The sequence below is a fragment of the Setaria italica genome, chromosome IV, assembly GCF_000263155.2.
Source record: "Setaria italica strain Yugu1 chromosome IV, Setaria_italica_v2.0, whole genome shotgun sequence".
Lineage (NCBI taxonomy): Eukaryota > Viridiplantae > Streptophyta > Magnoliopsida > Poales > Poaceae > Setaria > Setaria italica.
This window is the reverse complement of record NC_028453.1, coordinates 5,835,464-5,851,158: the sequence shown is the minus strand read 5'-3', so window position 1 is coordinate 5,851,158 and position 15,695 is coordinate 5,835,464. Positions and strand designations below refer to the sequence as shown.

General features: G+C 45.7%; 2 protein-coding genes and 1 pseudogene across 5 annotated transcripts in view; 2 read left to right on the top strand and 1 right to left on the bottom strand.

Annotated features, from left to right (window-relative positions):
* LOC101757687 overlaps positions 1–855 on the bottom strand; it is a 10,318-nt gene extending 9,463 nt beyond the window's left edge. For all 4 annotated transcript variants that reach the window (XR_001163807.2, XR_002677214.1, XM_012845144.2 and 1 more), the window contains exon 1: positions 658–855. The gene's annotated coding sequence lies outside the window, so the exon portion shown is untranslated. The remainder of the gene's footprint in view (positions 1–657) is intronic.
* A 6,299-nt stretch (positions 856–7,154) lies between these two features.
* On the top strand, positions 7,155–10,491 carry LOC101757286. The gene is made up of 2 exons (XM_004964800.2): positions 7,155–7,379; positions 9,186–10,491. The coding sequence occupies exon 2, from the start codon at positions 9,200–9,202 to the stop codon at positions 10,385–10,387; it is 1,188 nt and encodes a 395-aa protein (XP_004964857.1). The 5' UTR covers positions 7,155–7,379; positions 9,186–9,199; the 3' UTR covers positions 10,388–10,491.
* Positions 10,492–14,002: 3,511 nt separating this feature from the next.
* Positions 14,003–15,396, top strand: LOC101756887 (annotated as a pseudogene).
* Positions 15,397–15,695: the final 299 nt, after the last annotated feature.

Genomic DNA, 15,695 nt, shown 5'->3' with positions numbered 1-15,695 from the left:
ATACGGCCAGCCGCCACTGCCAGCGCCATGCCCTCGCGCTACCGTCTTCCTTGCTTGGCCCGCCTGGCCGGCAACAGCACGCGGCATTGCTCTGCTGAGCTCATCTGCTGAAGAAGGGACAGAGATCAAAGATTTTGGGAATGGGGCTGGTGTGCTGCTGCTGCTGCTTTGGCGTGTGTGCTCGAGAGGGAAAAAAAAAGAAGACGATGCTGGTGGATTTGCAGGGGATTCAATTTGGCAGTAGTTCGGTGGCTCCAATGGATTTGGTGCTTAGAGTTTGGGATCAGGTAGGCGTGCAGCAAATTGGAGGGAAGACAGGAAGAGCAAGGAGCTGGTGCTTCCCATCGCTTACATAGGAAGAGCAAGCTTGTTTTGGTGCCAGGGGCATGGTGGGAGGTAGTGGGAGGGCATTAGGGTCATTTTACCACTTCATTCAATGCCTTTAGTCACTTTTAGGAGGTGGAACCAAACATACTTTAGGAGGGTGCCTAAAAACTGCCTAAAAGATTTTAGGAGCTAAAAACTTTAGGAGGGTGGAAACAAACAGGCCCTTTGTCCCCAAAATTAGAAGGGCAAGCAAAACAGAAGGGGCAGAGAACCAGCAACTTTGCACAGCATAAACGAGCAGTGAATACAGGATAACAGACAGAGACAAACCTGCCGTTGCCATGGCACTATGCACGAGTGGCAGCAGAGAAGCTCAGCTCAGGCCATGGCATCCGACCGCCTTGATGCCCATCTCCGGTGGTGATAGCAGCAGATCGGCGAGCACGGCGACGGAGAGGGCCGAGAGCTAGATGCAGAAGCTCAGCTCACTGGAGCGGGAGGCCGTTGACTGACTTGCAAGTCCCCTCGTCAGCATCCAAAACAACCCAAATAACAAGTGGACAGCAATGCTACTCACTCCGCACCAGGGACGTCACTGTGCGTCTGTACAGCGGGTGGCTCCACCAACCAGAGAGATGAAAACAACGGCGCATGTGCGGTTGCATGATTGAGCAGTCCGTCTTTTTTTTGTTTTTTAACCCCTTTTGTCCAAGATTCTCGCAAATACGCCCCTGCCGCAACCATTTTGCACACTCCTCGGAATAATTATACTTGTTTCGTTCGAAACGCCAAGAGGCATGGGGTAAATTGCTCGACGCCAAGATCCACGGCGCCAAGCTTAGCGCCAAGCGCCATATCATGGATGGCGTAAAGCCCCCGCCACGTTGGCATCCGCGTCAGCAGCTGCGCATGGACATTGGTATCAGGATGGCTGGTGCCGAGATGTGTAAGCTTGGCGTAGATGGCGCCAAGCTAAGGGTCCAGATTTTGAAATGATTCCGCCAGGGACGTATTTGTGAGAATCTTTCACAAAAAGGGTTCAAAATAAAAAAGACGGCTGAGCGGTAGCTGCCAAAACAACGTTGTACGTACTACTGGACAACCACCCGTAATTTCCCCTCACCTATCCACTTTATTTGCTTAAACACCTAACAAGATTTAAGCTTGACTTATTTCATTTGGTCCAATCTACCCTTAATTAGATTTTTTTTATCTCTGTGTATGAGTTGAATTTTGAGTTCAAATTTTGTAAGCAGATACAAAACATGATGTCTTATGTTAAAAAATTATACTAACATTTTTTTATGGTTATTTTCATAGGTTAAGAATATTTAATACGAAACTGATCTTAGATATACAAAACTAAACTGTATGAAAAGTAATATGAAAAATTGCTAATGTATTTTTCTAACATAGAACATCATAGTAAAAAAAGAAGAGAAATTTAATTAGGGGTACATTGCACCAAATGAAATAGTTCGGGAAGTAAAGTGAGCCTAAATTTTGGTGGGTTAAGTGGATAAAGTAAATAGACGAGGGGAGTAAAATGTACTTTTTCGATAAATTTTATAAATTTTTTTGTTAGTGCGCCATGAACCGATCCGTGTTCGTTTGACGGTTCGAGGATTGAGCTAGCCTAAAGGAGGAGGATTTTTGTTCCAGCACCTGGTGGTAGACATGGATCGATTATAACATGAGTTCAGTTAAAAAATATCCTAGAAAATCAACCGAAACTCTGCATGAGTTAGTCATCTAGTGTGGGTCGTCATCTTGTATTGAAATATGCAATATATACTTGGAGCACTCTAGAAGACTGTGAAAATCTCAAGAGACTAACTTTGTCATGCATAAGGATAAGATCATGGTAAGGTAAAAATGTTCTAGAAAATTGGAGAGAATGCATGAGTCATAGTTGCCATACTTCATGGTGAAGTGTAAAATACTCTAGAACTAGATATTTTAGTATGATAGAAATATAAGAAACTATATAAGGATGAGGAGGGTTATAGAGTTAGGATATTTTGTACGGAAGAGTGTGGAAGTTGCCACATGACAACACCATAATGATCATGAGCATCTATAAATAGAGGTGCTCCCCTCTCTCCTAGCCATACCATGACATAGAGTGGCATGTGAGCGAGATAGCAAAGTTGCCATGTAGTATAGTGGTGTCATGGTACGGTAGCCACATAAAGAGTGTAAGAGTGAGTGTTGTATCAAGTTGTGAGCAGGTGAATAAAAGATTTGAGTTCCTTGTAGAGAGTTGGTCTCCTGTGTTAGTGTCGGTGTGAAGGTCTCCTCAGAGTAGTGTGGGTATAAGGTCCACAGAAGAAGTGGTGTCACACCACTTTGGTGCCACTTCTAGGGAGTCAGTGTTATGGTTTGAGCGCCGATTTCTCAACATCTTTGATTTCATCATGCTGATGTTCATTGCGTACGAAAGATCAGATGGCTAAATACCAGTCTAATTTAACATGGCCTTTTGGGCAACAAGCCATGCAACATTGTTGAGTGATGCTCGTGCATTTTTTTCCCACTTCAGCAAGAAGTAGTAGAATAAGAAGATATTCCAGAAGCATGTGAAACGCACAAAGTAAGAAGATTCAGGCTAATTTTCGCATCCACTGTACCAATTTGGGCAAAGCAATGCAACATTGTTAAATGGTGGTCATGCAAATTTTTTTCCCACCACTTAGCAAGCACTTATAGAAAAAGAAGATATTCTAACAGTGTTTGAAAAGCACAAAGCAAGGAAATTGAGATCGCAAAATGTTGGACCAGTCTATCAAAAGCGTGCCAAGTAGAGGTGGACGGTCAATCATCACCTCGACCGTGTATTCGTAACAAAAAAAATTGGATTCCAGCCACCAGGGTTCCAGTGGCGACCCGCCGTGTTCGTCGCCGTGCGGTGCCACGACGCGACCCCTCACCCCTAGGCGCGGCCGACATATAGCAAGCGCAGTGTGACGGCCAAAGTTGATCCCGTGAATGCACGACAAATTTTGCTGTGCATGTGCGGGAATTGATGGCCACCGGCCGGCCGGGCCAAGCAGCACTACCCACGCCTCGCACAAGGCTGCCGCTGGCAATCGAGGACAACGACGCCGCCGCCCGCTGCCACGCATGCGTCACGCCACGCCAGCACTCACATACGCGTGCCCACTGCACGCATGCTCTCAGCTGCCAGAGCAACTCCAAAAGCCACGGCACCTGCCAAGGCCTTGGTGTGTCCGCCCAGGCCAACCGCTGGCATCGGCCGCATCGACAATCCACCTGAGCACCGCAAACTAAAGCCCACGCCCGCCACGATCTCCCGGTTCTACTTTGTGATCATATCGTCGCAAACATTCTTCAAAAAAATCAATCTGACGAGCGGCGTCATTATGAACCTACAATCACGGAGATAATCCCGATTCTACAATCATTATAGACTCACATTGAAAAACTGATTAGATAATGTAGTACCGCTGAGTTCATGCACATTTTCTTCTTAAATGCAACAATGTTACTAGTAGTAGTACTCCTTATTAACCATAGTAATATGCTCGTTGAAAACAAATTAATCTACATCCTAGTTATGGTAGCACGCTATTGGTAAGATAATCTACTTTAAACCCAGTTGGGGTCATGCTGAATTCTGCATGGTGGACACGTTCTGACGGCGTGTACGAACACGAGCGTAATCGCATGCATGTACGAAAGTGGCACGTCGAATATGGCTACTTTCGTGGAAATTATATATGTCAATGGCTGAGAATTATCGTTGAGCGTGATCCCCGCCTCCGCTGATATCTTTCATATGTGCATTTGAAGAATGGAGAAGTGAAACGCACACGCATGCAGGTGTCCAAAGCTGCCCTTTTCAGGCAAAGATGAGCATGCATGTGTACGGGCAGAGTACGGCCTGCGTCCGTCTTTCCGAGATGGAACACAAATGGAGTGCTATAGCTACCAAACTCCGCGCCCTCAGTGTCACAGTGCAAATAGCTTGTTTGGATTTTAGCTGTTAAAAAAACATGCAGCATTCGGTGAATTTTAACTTCATGGGATTGGCAGGAAGCAGCACACATAAGAGACTCCTCTGACCTCGATCTTCCACTGCGCAAATGAAAACCGATGGACCCTGTGAGATCCGATCGGTCCATCCATGGTGGTCCGCCGTTGTCGCCCGGCCATGGTCCGTGGTCTACTGGTCTTCTCCAAGCTTTGATTCGACCTATCAACTTGTTGGCATATACGGTTGCCTGGTTGCTCTAAGTTCAATCCTGTTTACTGCAAGTTAGCGGTTCCCTCACCCCTGGAGTCGTCATTGATTCCTCTCGTTGCTATCATGCATGAGTCGTGGGGTCTTTGCATTTTCCAGCCACCACTTGTCACAGATACAATCCAAGGAAGGGAACCGTTAGATCCCTTCTTAGAGGTTTCATTCTTTGGTGGACAGTTGTATGCAATTGATTGCTCCAGGAAGCTCATAAACATTGAGCTTGTTGAGGGCCTTGGACATAAGCCGAAGATCTCATCTTTCAAATGCATCATTGACGACTCTGATGATTTGTTGGGCATGCCTGAACCCATGTCCAGTGATGAGAGGTATATAGTCTTTCCATACCTTGTAGAATGTCCTGGTAAATTGTTGATGGTGAGACGATGGATTTGCCCCTTGCACCCTGCGCCATGTATTTACTATGATCATACTGGTGCATTTGATGTCTTTGAGGCAGACTTGAGCACCAAGCCTTGTCGGTGGAGAAGTGTCAACGATTTGGGTGGCCATGCGCTCTTTGTCAGCTCCAGTTCCTCCAAATCTTTTCCTGCTGGAGAATGCTGTAGAGTTCAAGAGAATTGCATCTACTTCATGAATGAGGCCATGTTTAGTTACTTCCAACTCCCAACTTTGACACTATGCAAAAAGAAGATTCCCCATCACATCAAACTTGCGGTACATGCATGGAGTACTAAATGTAGATGAAATTAAAAACTAATTGCACAGTTTTGTTGTACTTTGCGAGACGAATCTTTTGAGCCTAATTAGTCAATATTTGGACAATAATTCACAAATACAAACGAAACGCTACAGTGTGCTACAGTGCTGTAACAGTAATTTGGCACCTCCCAAATTCCCCAACTAAACACGGCCTGAGTTCCCTGGGTTGAAATGTGTTGCAGATCCTCTTCATGACTCTGGTGTGTACAACATGAAAAATGGAGTGATCATTCCTTTGCTGTCAGATACTGCAGCAGTGCCGTCACATCATGTTGGCCCATGGCGTCCGACATGGCTCTTCCCAACTCAAGCAATGTGATATGCACCCAGGATAGTTTGCTTGCTGTTTGGGTATTGTTGCACATAGTCTAGTAGACTGGTCTCTGCTTATCTGCATATCAGTAAGCTTTTGTCGAATGCTATTGTTATTTCACCAATAATATCTCTCAGTAAAATTGGAGCTACTGCTATTTGAATTAACATGAATGCTGTCGAACTAACTCTGTATTTAGTAGTGCTCTTTTCATCTGTTTCTCATGTTAGCTCAGAATATTTGTAGTTGTGGTTTTAAAATTGTGACCTATAATTTTTGGTGATTGCAGTAGCTTTTTGTTTGGTGTTGTTCTCGAGGCCCCATTTCTATCTTCAAATTTTGTGTGATATGTAGCTTTTGATCTCAAACATTAGCGCCTTTTGGTTTCCTTTACAAGTTTTCCAACCCTGTCAATTAGTAATCAGGCCTTTGCATTGTCATCTGAGTTACCTCCAGCTTGATGTGTAAAGGAATCTGTTTTCATTTTTTCAGTAGTGCCAAGATTCAGTTTGTAACTGACATCTCTTGAGCCTTATCTCTGGGAAGTGTCTACTAAAATGCCAAAATTACTTCGTGGGTTTACCAGAAGTCTATCAATTTGACATCTTGTTGTCTGCATGTTCACTAGAAATATTGTTTCTAGGATTACATAAAATGAGTACATGAATATTTGAGCACTTACCAATTTTTTAGCCTAACTGTGATTATACTTGATCTATTTCCTTTTTTAAAAAAAAAGAGGGATCTACATATATAATAATTGTAGAAACATATGAATTACTGTTTTTTTTCCTTCTCTTGTGCAACCCTTATTCGAGACATAAATGCTCATGGAGCTAAAGGGAGAGAAACGATCTATTTATCACGCCACCACGTTTGAATTGCAAACTCATTGTACACGAAGAGAGGAAACACAAATGGTGCCAGAAAGGAAATATTAATAAAGTAAAGCAAAAGGGAGAAGAATATAAAATCAATATTCGCTACTCCCTCTATCCTAAATTATAGGTTGTTTTAGCTTTGTTAGGTTTATACCATATGTCTAGATGCATAATATAGAAAAATCAAAACGACCTATAATTTGGAATGGAGGAAGTAGCATTTATCCTTTTCTTCTTCTTGAATACATAAACATATTATTCCATCCGTCCCAATTTATAGGTCGTTTTGACTTTTTTAGATACATAATTTTAGTTATGCACCTAGATATACGCTAAATGCATAGCAAATATTATGAATTTAGAAAAGTCAAAACGACCTATAATTTGAAATGGAGGGATTATTTTTTTTAGTTTGGGACTTTTGCACATCGCTTGAGTACTTTTTTATGGAATCTATTTAATCGAGCATTTTACCAATAGAGAGATGACGGGTACAAATGCTCAAACAGTAACGGCCCAGGACTCCTCCGTAAAGGCGTAAACCAACCAGCTGCACCTAAGCTTTCTACGCTTTCGCTATTCGTTCGCGCCTTTGGCTTGTACGCCTTCTCCCCTGTTCTACAGTTCGTAGCTTCAGAGGCGCCGCAAGCTGCTGAGGCGGAGAGGACCATAAATGCAGGGCTCCCCATTCCATTCACCACCACCCCACCGGCTCTCCCCTCCCTCCCTCCCAGTAGGGCCCATCGAAGTATCGAACCACGCCGTAGAGTTCCAGCAGGACCGCCTGCCGTCCTCGGTCCTCCTCTGCTGCCGGGGGCGGCGGACTCGGCTCCGCCTCCTCCCCCGTCGCCGGCCGGCTATTACGCCCCCACCAGTAAGCTGCAGGCCCTCATTTCTCCCCGTGCTGTATTTTAGTGTCATAATCACTTCACTTGCGAGCCTAACTTCATGGGCCGAGCTAGGTTTTCAGTCGTTGGTCCGGCGATGGAGTCTATCTGATGTAGGAGCCTAACTTCACTTGCGAGCCTAACTTCATTGGCAATTCTTGAGCATGTTTTTCATGAAATTCTTTGAGGGTATATATAACAGCGTTTTTGGTTTGGGGAGTGACCCCATCTGGAATCAGCTGATCCAGCATGGACTGGCCCCTTGTAGGATCGGATGGTCCTTTGATTGCGTTTGGTTAGTGCAATGGAGGGAACCAATATGTTGTTTGGTTTGTCGAATAGTGGATCAATACACTGTTTGGTTTAGGGAATGAGTAATGAGGTGGAAATTGACGCAAAACAGTCAACGTACAAGAGAGAATTACATGCACGCAGACCTGAAACCACATCACATTCTGTACCATTTGGATGACTGAAAATTGTTCTAAAATGACAAATCCGTCTGACGAAAACTATCAATCATAAATAATTTGTACCAAAAAGAGCAATGAGAGCAGAAACTCTTTAGGTGTTCATATCACAAACAGCACAGTACAATGTTCAGGAAGACTCATCCATCATTGTACTAATCTGTATAAGCAAATAACAAACATAAATAAACTCTTAAGGACAAATCTGAAAAGAAAAGGAGATCACGGGCCTGAAAAGAAAACCCTAATAAGCAAAAATCACATGATAGAGGGAACAGAAAAATCAAGAACTCCTCCATGTCATAGTCCTTACTAGGTGAAGGCGTCAAAACAAGTGGGAAAACTTGATCTAGTGGTGGTTACTACAAGAAGCTCTGCCTTCCTAAATCCTGCTGAGTGCCATCCATGGATCAGTCCATGGATTGAAGACAAATTGCCAAAAGAAACGACAAGAAGATGAGAGGATGGATGGAGGTAGTGTCAGGAGGGCTGAGGCAACGGCGAGAGCACAGCTGCATCTTGTGTTCTTGCCGAGGGAAGTGCCGCTGCTTCGAGTTTTTCTTCCTTTTCTTTTAGAAAAATAGCTCTTGCTCTCGGACAATGTCATCTGGTAGTCTCTCAACGGATGGGTGGATCACAGGTTTATGCTAGCGGAAGGGATGGCCTGGTGCCGGATCGGTTGGTGCACTGACTCTAACCAAACGCCACGACTATGCACAGACCTAGGACCGGATATCACCCGGTCTGCCAAACAAAACACGCTGTAAATAAACGGCATACGGTTTTTGCATACACAAAATGGCTCTGCAAAATTATTGCTCTCATCAACATTAGGCATTGCACATTTTAAGGCATTTTCCTCACAGTTCATTATACTCCCGTTGTTGTGATTGGTTCTAGTTAGACAAAGGAATGTGGTTTCTGTGTTGCTTTAACACCTTTAGTTCTAAGATATTTACAAGTTCTTTCTTTTTTATGAGAACTGAAAATTCAGCTGTAGTTTACTTGTCGAACATATGGATTTGGTGTTTGCTACCTACTGGTGCTGCCATTATCAGCTGCAAGGATCATGCACATGTAGAACAATACTAGCATGTACAGAAATAAAACTTATTTCTGGTCTGATGGTTTCCTGGTGTCCCAACCTGTCATTTCAATTTTTGATTGTACAACTAACTTGTTCAGTTCAGCTGTGCTAGCCCTTGTTCTACCATTTATAAGAAGCATATGCATTGTTACTTTTTTTTGAGGCATATATGCATTGTTACTTTACTCGTGTCCATTTACTACCTTGAACTCTGAACCTTTTATCTTCTCTTGTAGACTTGGATCATTGGATGATGGCAGCTGCAGAGTCTCTCTCTTGGTCGGATCTCCCTCCAGAGCTCCTAGGTCTTGTCCTTAAGCACCTCCCCTCCCTAGCTGATCGTGTTCGACTCAGAGCAGTCTGTCAGCCATGGCGCTCCAACGCTCGACTGCAGTCGCTGCCCCCTCCACTCCCGTGGCTCACCCTCCCTGATGGGACCTTTCTGAGCATCCCGGATGGTGAAATTATCCAAATGGCTGTAGCAGATGGTGCATGCTGCTGTGGTTCCATTGACAACTGGCTCTTCCTAATGCAAAATGATGGAGGGTGCTCATTGACAAATCCTTTCTCAAAGGCCACGCTGGACCTTCCTAAGCTAGCCACTGTTTGGCGCCGTGATTGGTTGAATGCAAACGAAGGATTTAACCCACTTTTCTATAAGCTGGTGGTTCCCTCGCCCCTGGACTCCTCACCAGAATCCCTTGTTGCTGTGCTGATCTTGGACAGTGCTAATTCCAGTACAGTTTGTATTTGCCAGCCGCCAGTTGCTACTGACATATCCAGAGGGAGGCACATGGAACCATCTCGGTGCCTGTTTGATGTTGCTTTCTTCAATGGGAAGCTATACGGAGTTGCTTTTGGTGACAAGCTCGTTATCTTTGAGATTGGTTATGACCTTGGCTGTAAGCCGAAGATCTCAGCCACTGAATGCATAATCAACTCCAGGGATGATGATTTATGGGACTTGCCCCAATCCTTATCCAACGAGAAGGCATACATGTGGAGGGAATACCTAGTTGAATGTTGTGGTGGACTGTTGAAGGTTGAACGGTTTATTCACAATGACCATCCCGATCACAGAAGTCTTTCCTTTGAGCATGATCGCACTGTTGCATTTGATGTTTTTGAGGCAGATTTGAGCACCAATCCTGGTCATTGGAGACGGGTCAATAAGTTGGGCGGCCAAGCTCTATTCGTTGGCAGACATTGCTCGAAGTCTTTTGCTGCTAAAGAGTACAATGGAATTCAAGAGGATTGCATATATTTCATGTGTGACTATCCTTGGCCAGATTCTGCTGCGGATCCTCTTCGTGACTCTGGCGTGTACAACTTGAGAAATGGGACGATCACCCCGTTGTTGTCACAGACCGCTACAGTGCCGCAGCATCATGGTGGCCACTGGCGTCCAACATGGTTCTTTCCGGCTGATTCTATATAGTCGAAGTGTCGAACTAACTTGCCTTGGTTAGTGTATTGGGATTATGTAGTACTATGCAGTGTGTACTCTTAAATGTTATCTGATATCTACTTGTTAGTGCATTAGTGCTTTGTTGTTGAACCATATTAACAATTATCTACTCCCTCCGTTCTAAATTACAGGTCGTTTTGGCATTTCTAGATGCGTAGCCTTTGCTATGCATATAGACATAGTGTATATCTAAGTGCATAGCAAAATATACGAATCTAGAAGAGCTAAAACAACCTATAATTTGGGACGGAGGGAGTACAAGACTAATGTCTTATGTCATTATGTGCATGACGTATGCTTGATGATAGTCTTTCTTTTTGCCATGTTGATTTTAACCTGTTCCCCCGTACCCCCGTTTGCTTCCACTAACTTATTTTTAGCATCCGTCACATCGAATGTTTAGATACTAATTAGGAGTATCAAACGTAGACTATTTACAAAACCCATTACATAAGTGGAGGCTAAACGGTGAAGGCTAAACGGCGAGACGAATCTATTAAGCCTAATTAGTCCATGATTTGACAATGTGTTGCTACAGTAAACATTTGCTAATGATGGATTAATTAGGCTTAATAGATTCGTCTCGTCGTTTAGCCTCCACTTATGTAATGGGTTTTCTAAATAGTCTACGTTTAATACTCCTAGTTAGTATCTAAACATTCGATGTGACACGTGCTAAAAATAAGTCAGTGGAAGCAAACGTCAACCAATACTGCTATTCAGCAGTCCTGCAAGTGTTGCTGCTGCTGTTTATGTTCTGGTATATGAGCAGCCTGAGCTTCTGTTGCGCGTTCGTTGTTCTGGGATTTTTTAATCATTTTAGTAAGATGAGACTAAAAATTAAAAAATTGATGCTATTGCTAAAATTGGTGCAAGCAGCAAGGCTAAAGGTTTGCTGTCGCCTGATGATCGCCAACCATAGCCGGCTGGTATTTTGCTAATGATGGACTCTCTCTCTCTATTCCTGCAAATGTTAAAGTAACTGTCGTAGTTTATGGTCTGTAAGCTTTGATCAAGGGGGCGCGTGATTCAATCGCTGGGTGCTGAACCTTTCAGTATCTTTAGTTTTGCTGGTGTTGCTGCTGCTGTTGAAGTATGGTACCTGAGAAACCTAGCTTGCGTCGCTCTTTCCTCTGTTCAGAGCTGCTGCTTCTGTGAAAAAGAAATGTCGAAACTGCTCAAAATTGTGAAATGCCTGATGCAGCAGCAGCATTGGTGAATGGTGATGTTGCTGTTGGCCTGTAGCCTGATCCCCATCAACACAAACCGAGCTCGTCAGTGCTTCAGCGGTAGGAAGGGAGCAGCAACGCGTGGAAAAACCTGAATCCGCTGATCTCCTCCGGATTTTCTGTTTCCCAATTTCCAGCTAGAAATCAAAAGATGAATCCTACAGCTCCATGCTCATGTATTCTTTCTTTCTTTGTTGTATAGTACACTGCAGAAGTACGAAGTTACCTGAGCATTCTGCGAGACATTAAGGGTGCGTTTGGTTGCGAGGACGAAGTGGGACGGGACGGGACGATCCCACTTCGTCCCGCGTTTGGTTGGAGGACAGGTGGGACGGGGACATCCCTACGAGGGAATATACCCTCCAGATGCGGGATGCCCCCGTCCCACCAAAACGAGCGGACGGGGGCATCCCACTTCGCCCCCGTCACGCGCCGTCTGCACCGGTGGGGCTCCGCCCCGGCGGCGGGCGAGCCGCCGGCGGAGGGGCCGGCGCGGGCGAGCTCCGCCCCGGCCGGCGGACGAGCTGCGGGCGGAGGGGCCGGCGCGGGCGAGCTCCGCCCCGGCGGCGGGCGAGCCGCCGGCGGAGGGGCCGGCGCGGGCGAGCTCCGCCCCGGCCGGCGGACGAGCTGTGGGCGGAGGGGCCGGCGCGGGCGAGCTCCGCCCCGGCCGGCGGGCGCGAGATCCGCCACGGCCGGCACGGGCGAGCTCCGCCGCGGCCCCTGGGGCGAGCGGGGCGAGCGGCCGGCGGGGCGAGCGCCCCCGGTGCCGCGGCCGGTGCCCACGGCCTGGGCGGCAGGGAGCTCCGGCGGGGGCGGTAGGGAGCTCCAGCGGGGGCGGCACGGCTTGGGGCGGCAGGGAGCGTTGGAGAAGATACGGGTTAGGAGAAAAAAAAAAGAAAAGACGATGACATGTGGGCCCATATATGACATGTGGGTCCCACTAAACACATGCAGCTAACGGTGTTACCCGAGCCATCCGTCCCTCGTTTTCAATCCATCGTACCAAACAAAAAACTGGGATGAATTCATCCCTCTCAACCAAACAGCAGACGGGATGATCCCATCCCAAAAAATAGAGACGGCACCGTCCCATCCCATCTTGTCTCCAAACCAAACGCACCCTAATGCCGGGCACCTTTCCCCTTCTCCCCATCCCACCCAAAGATCAGGCCACAGTGACTGTACTGCGATTCATCGAACCACCACGGAGAGCTCCAGCGGGCACTCCGCCCCCGTCGCGGACTCGCGGCAGCTGGCAGCGGAGTCGGCTCCACCTCCTCCCCTCTCCGACTGGCCATCAGGCCATCACGAGTAAGTGGCACGGCCTCAGCCTCGCTGCTCCTTTCTCAATATTCTCATGTTTAGCGCCGTAATCTGTGGAGGGTCTACCGTTTGGGTCAAAATTTTTTTATTGTTCTAAGCTGGGCGAATGTGCCCGGATCCGTGCGCCCACGAGCCACCATTAGCACATCCCAAGTCCCAACTGAATCTTGTTTTATAATAAGCATCGGATTCAGGTGAGGAGCAGCTCGAACTCGAATCAAGCTGTCTCGGGCAATTCCTCGCCGGATCCGGGCGTCCCAGGGCACCAGAACCACTGCTTGGAGCTTACATCCCACGATGTGGAGGGGGGCTTTTCTGCCGGAGGTGGGGTCGCCTGGAGCGAGGGCGCTGAAACTTTGATTGCAAAATAAATAAAAATTAAAAGTTCTAAGCTTGGTAGTGGAGGATATGTAAGGCAGATATGATAAAAACTTTATGATTTTGAGTTCTAGTACTTAGATCTAGTGCATACCCATTGATTTTGGAGCATCATCTTTAAGAAATGGCATGCCTTGTCCTGAATAGCAGTATTTGACTTAACATATTGCTTTAACTGATGCTCCTGTATCTATAAAAATACAAAATGCCATCTGGCCTTTGCATCTAAAAAAGGAATACCGTGCAACATTGTCTTGTGAACATTAAGGCATTGCAAATGTCAAGGTATTTTCCTCGAAATTCATTGTACTCCTGCTTGTTGTTGCCTTGTTAGTTCTGGTTGATATTGGAGGAAAAGATCATGGCTTCTACTTTAGCATCGCACCTTGAGTTCTAAAACATTCCTATGTGTAGTTGCAGTTACCTTATTATATCAAATAAATGGCTTTAATGTTTCCTGTCGACTGGACTACTGTGATCACATTAGAAACTACAATGATCAAGCATAAGTAGTGCAGCACCAGGCTGTAGAGCAGTGTACTTTTTCTGGTCTGAGGCTGGACATCTTCAGATTTTGATTGTACTGCTAACTTATTTCCTGTTACTCTCAACTATTTACTATATTAAACTCTGAAACCTATTACTTCTCTTGTAGACCTTGATGATGACAGCTGCAGAATCTTTGACTTGGTCGGATCTCACTCCAGAGCTCCTAGGCCTTGTCCTTAAGCGCCTTCCCTCTCTAGCTGATCGTGTTCGACTGAGAGCAGTCTGTTAACCGTGGCGATCCAATGCTCGACTGCAGTCCCTGCCCCTTCCACTCCCATGGCTCACCCTCCTTGATAGGAACTTCCTGAGCATCCCGGATGGTGAAATTATCCGAATGGCTGTAGCAGATGGTGCACGCTGCTGTGGTTCCATTGACAACTGGCTCTTCCTAATGCAAAATGATGGAGGGTGCTCATTGACAAATCCTTTCTCAAAGGCCACGCTGGACCTTCCTAAGCTAGCCACTGTTTGGCGCCGTGACTGGTTGAATGCAAACGAAAGATTTAACCCACTTTTCTATAAGCTGGTGGTTCCCTCGCCCTGGACTCCTCACCAGAATCCCTTGTTGTGCTGATCTTGGACTGTGCTAATTCCAGTACAGTTTGTATTTGCCAGCCGCCAGTTGCTACTGACATGTCCAGAGGGAGGCACATGGAACCATCTCGGTGCCTGTCTGATGTTGCTTTCTTCAATGGGAAGCTATACGGAGTTGCTTTTGGTGACAAGCTCGTTATCTTTGAGATTGGTTACATTGGCAGTAAGCCGAAGATCTCAGTCACTGAATGCATAATCAATTCCAGGGATGATTTATGGGACTTGCCCCAATCCTTGTCCAGAGAGAAGGGGTATATGTTGAGGGAATATCTAGTTGAATCTTGTGGTAGACTGTTGAAGGTTACATGGTTCATTCACAATGACTGTCCCTCTTCCAGAAGTCTTTCCTTTGAACATTATCGCACTGTTGCATTTGATGCTTTTGAGGCAGACTTGAGCACCAATCCTGGTCATTGGAGGCGGGTCGATAAGTTGGGAGGCCAAGCACTCTTCGTTGGCAGGCATTGCTCTAAGTTGTTTGCTGCTGAAGAGTACAATGGAATTCAAGAAGATTGCATATATTTCATGTGTGACTATCCTTGGCCAGATTCTGCTGTGATCCTCTTCGTGACTCTGGTGTGTACAACTTGAGAAATGGGACGATCACCCCGTTGTTGTCACAGACCGCTACAGTGCCGCAGCATCATGGTGGCCACTGGCGTCCAACATGGTTCTTTCCGGCTGATTCTATATAGTCGAAGTGTCGAAGTAGCTTACCTTGGTTAGTGTATTGGGATTATGTAGTACTATGTAGTGTGTACTCTTAAATGTTATCTGATATCTACCTGTTATTGCATTAGTGCTTTGTTGTTGAACCATATTAACAACTATCTACTCGTCAAGACTCATGTGTTATGTCATTATGTGCACGATGTATGCTTGATGCTAGTCTTTTTGCCATGTTGATTTTAATCTGTTCCCCCATACCAAATTACCAATACTGCATCAGGGAGGAGCATTTCATTTTACAAATAATCTGCTAATTTTGTTAAGCTCTTTTTTTTTAATATCTGCTTTTCCTCTCGTTATACCTGACTTTGTGCTTACAAACTCATGCGTAGGATAGGAGCGTATTCAGCAGTCCTGCAAGTGTTGCTGCTGCTGCTTATGTTCTGGTACCTGAGCAGCCTGAGCCTCTGTTGTGCGTTCATGTGTTATGGGACATTTTGTGCATTTTTGTAAGACGAGACTAAAAATTTAAAATT

Excerpts from the sequence above, each read along its gene's own strand:
- LOC101757286 (XM_004964800.2), top strand. The coding sequence starts at position 9,200 with ATGATGGCAGCTGCAGAGTCTCTCTCTTGGTCGGATCTCCCTCCAGAG.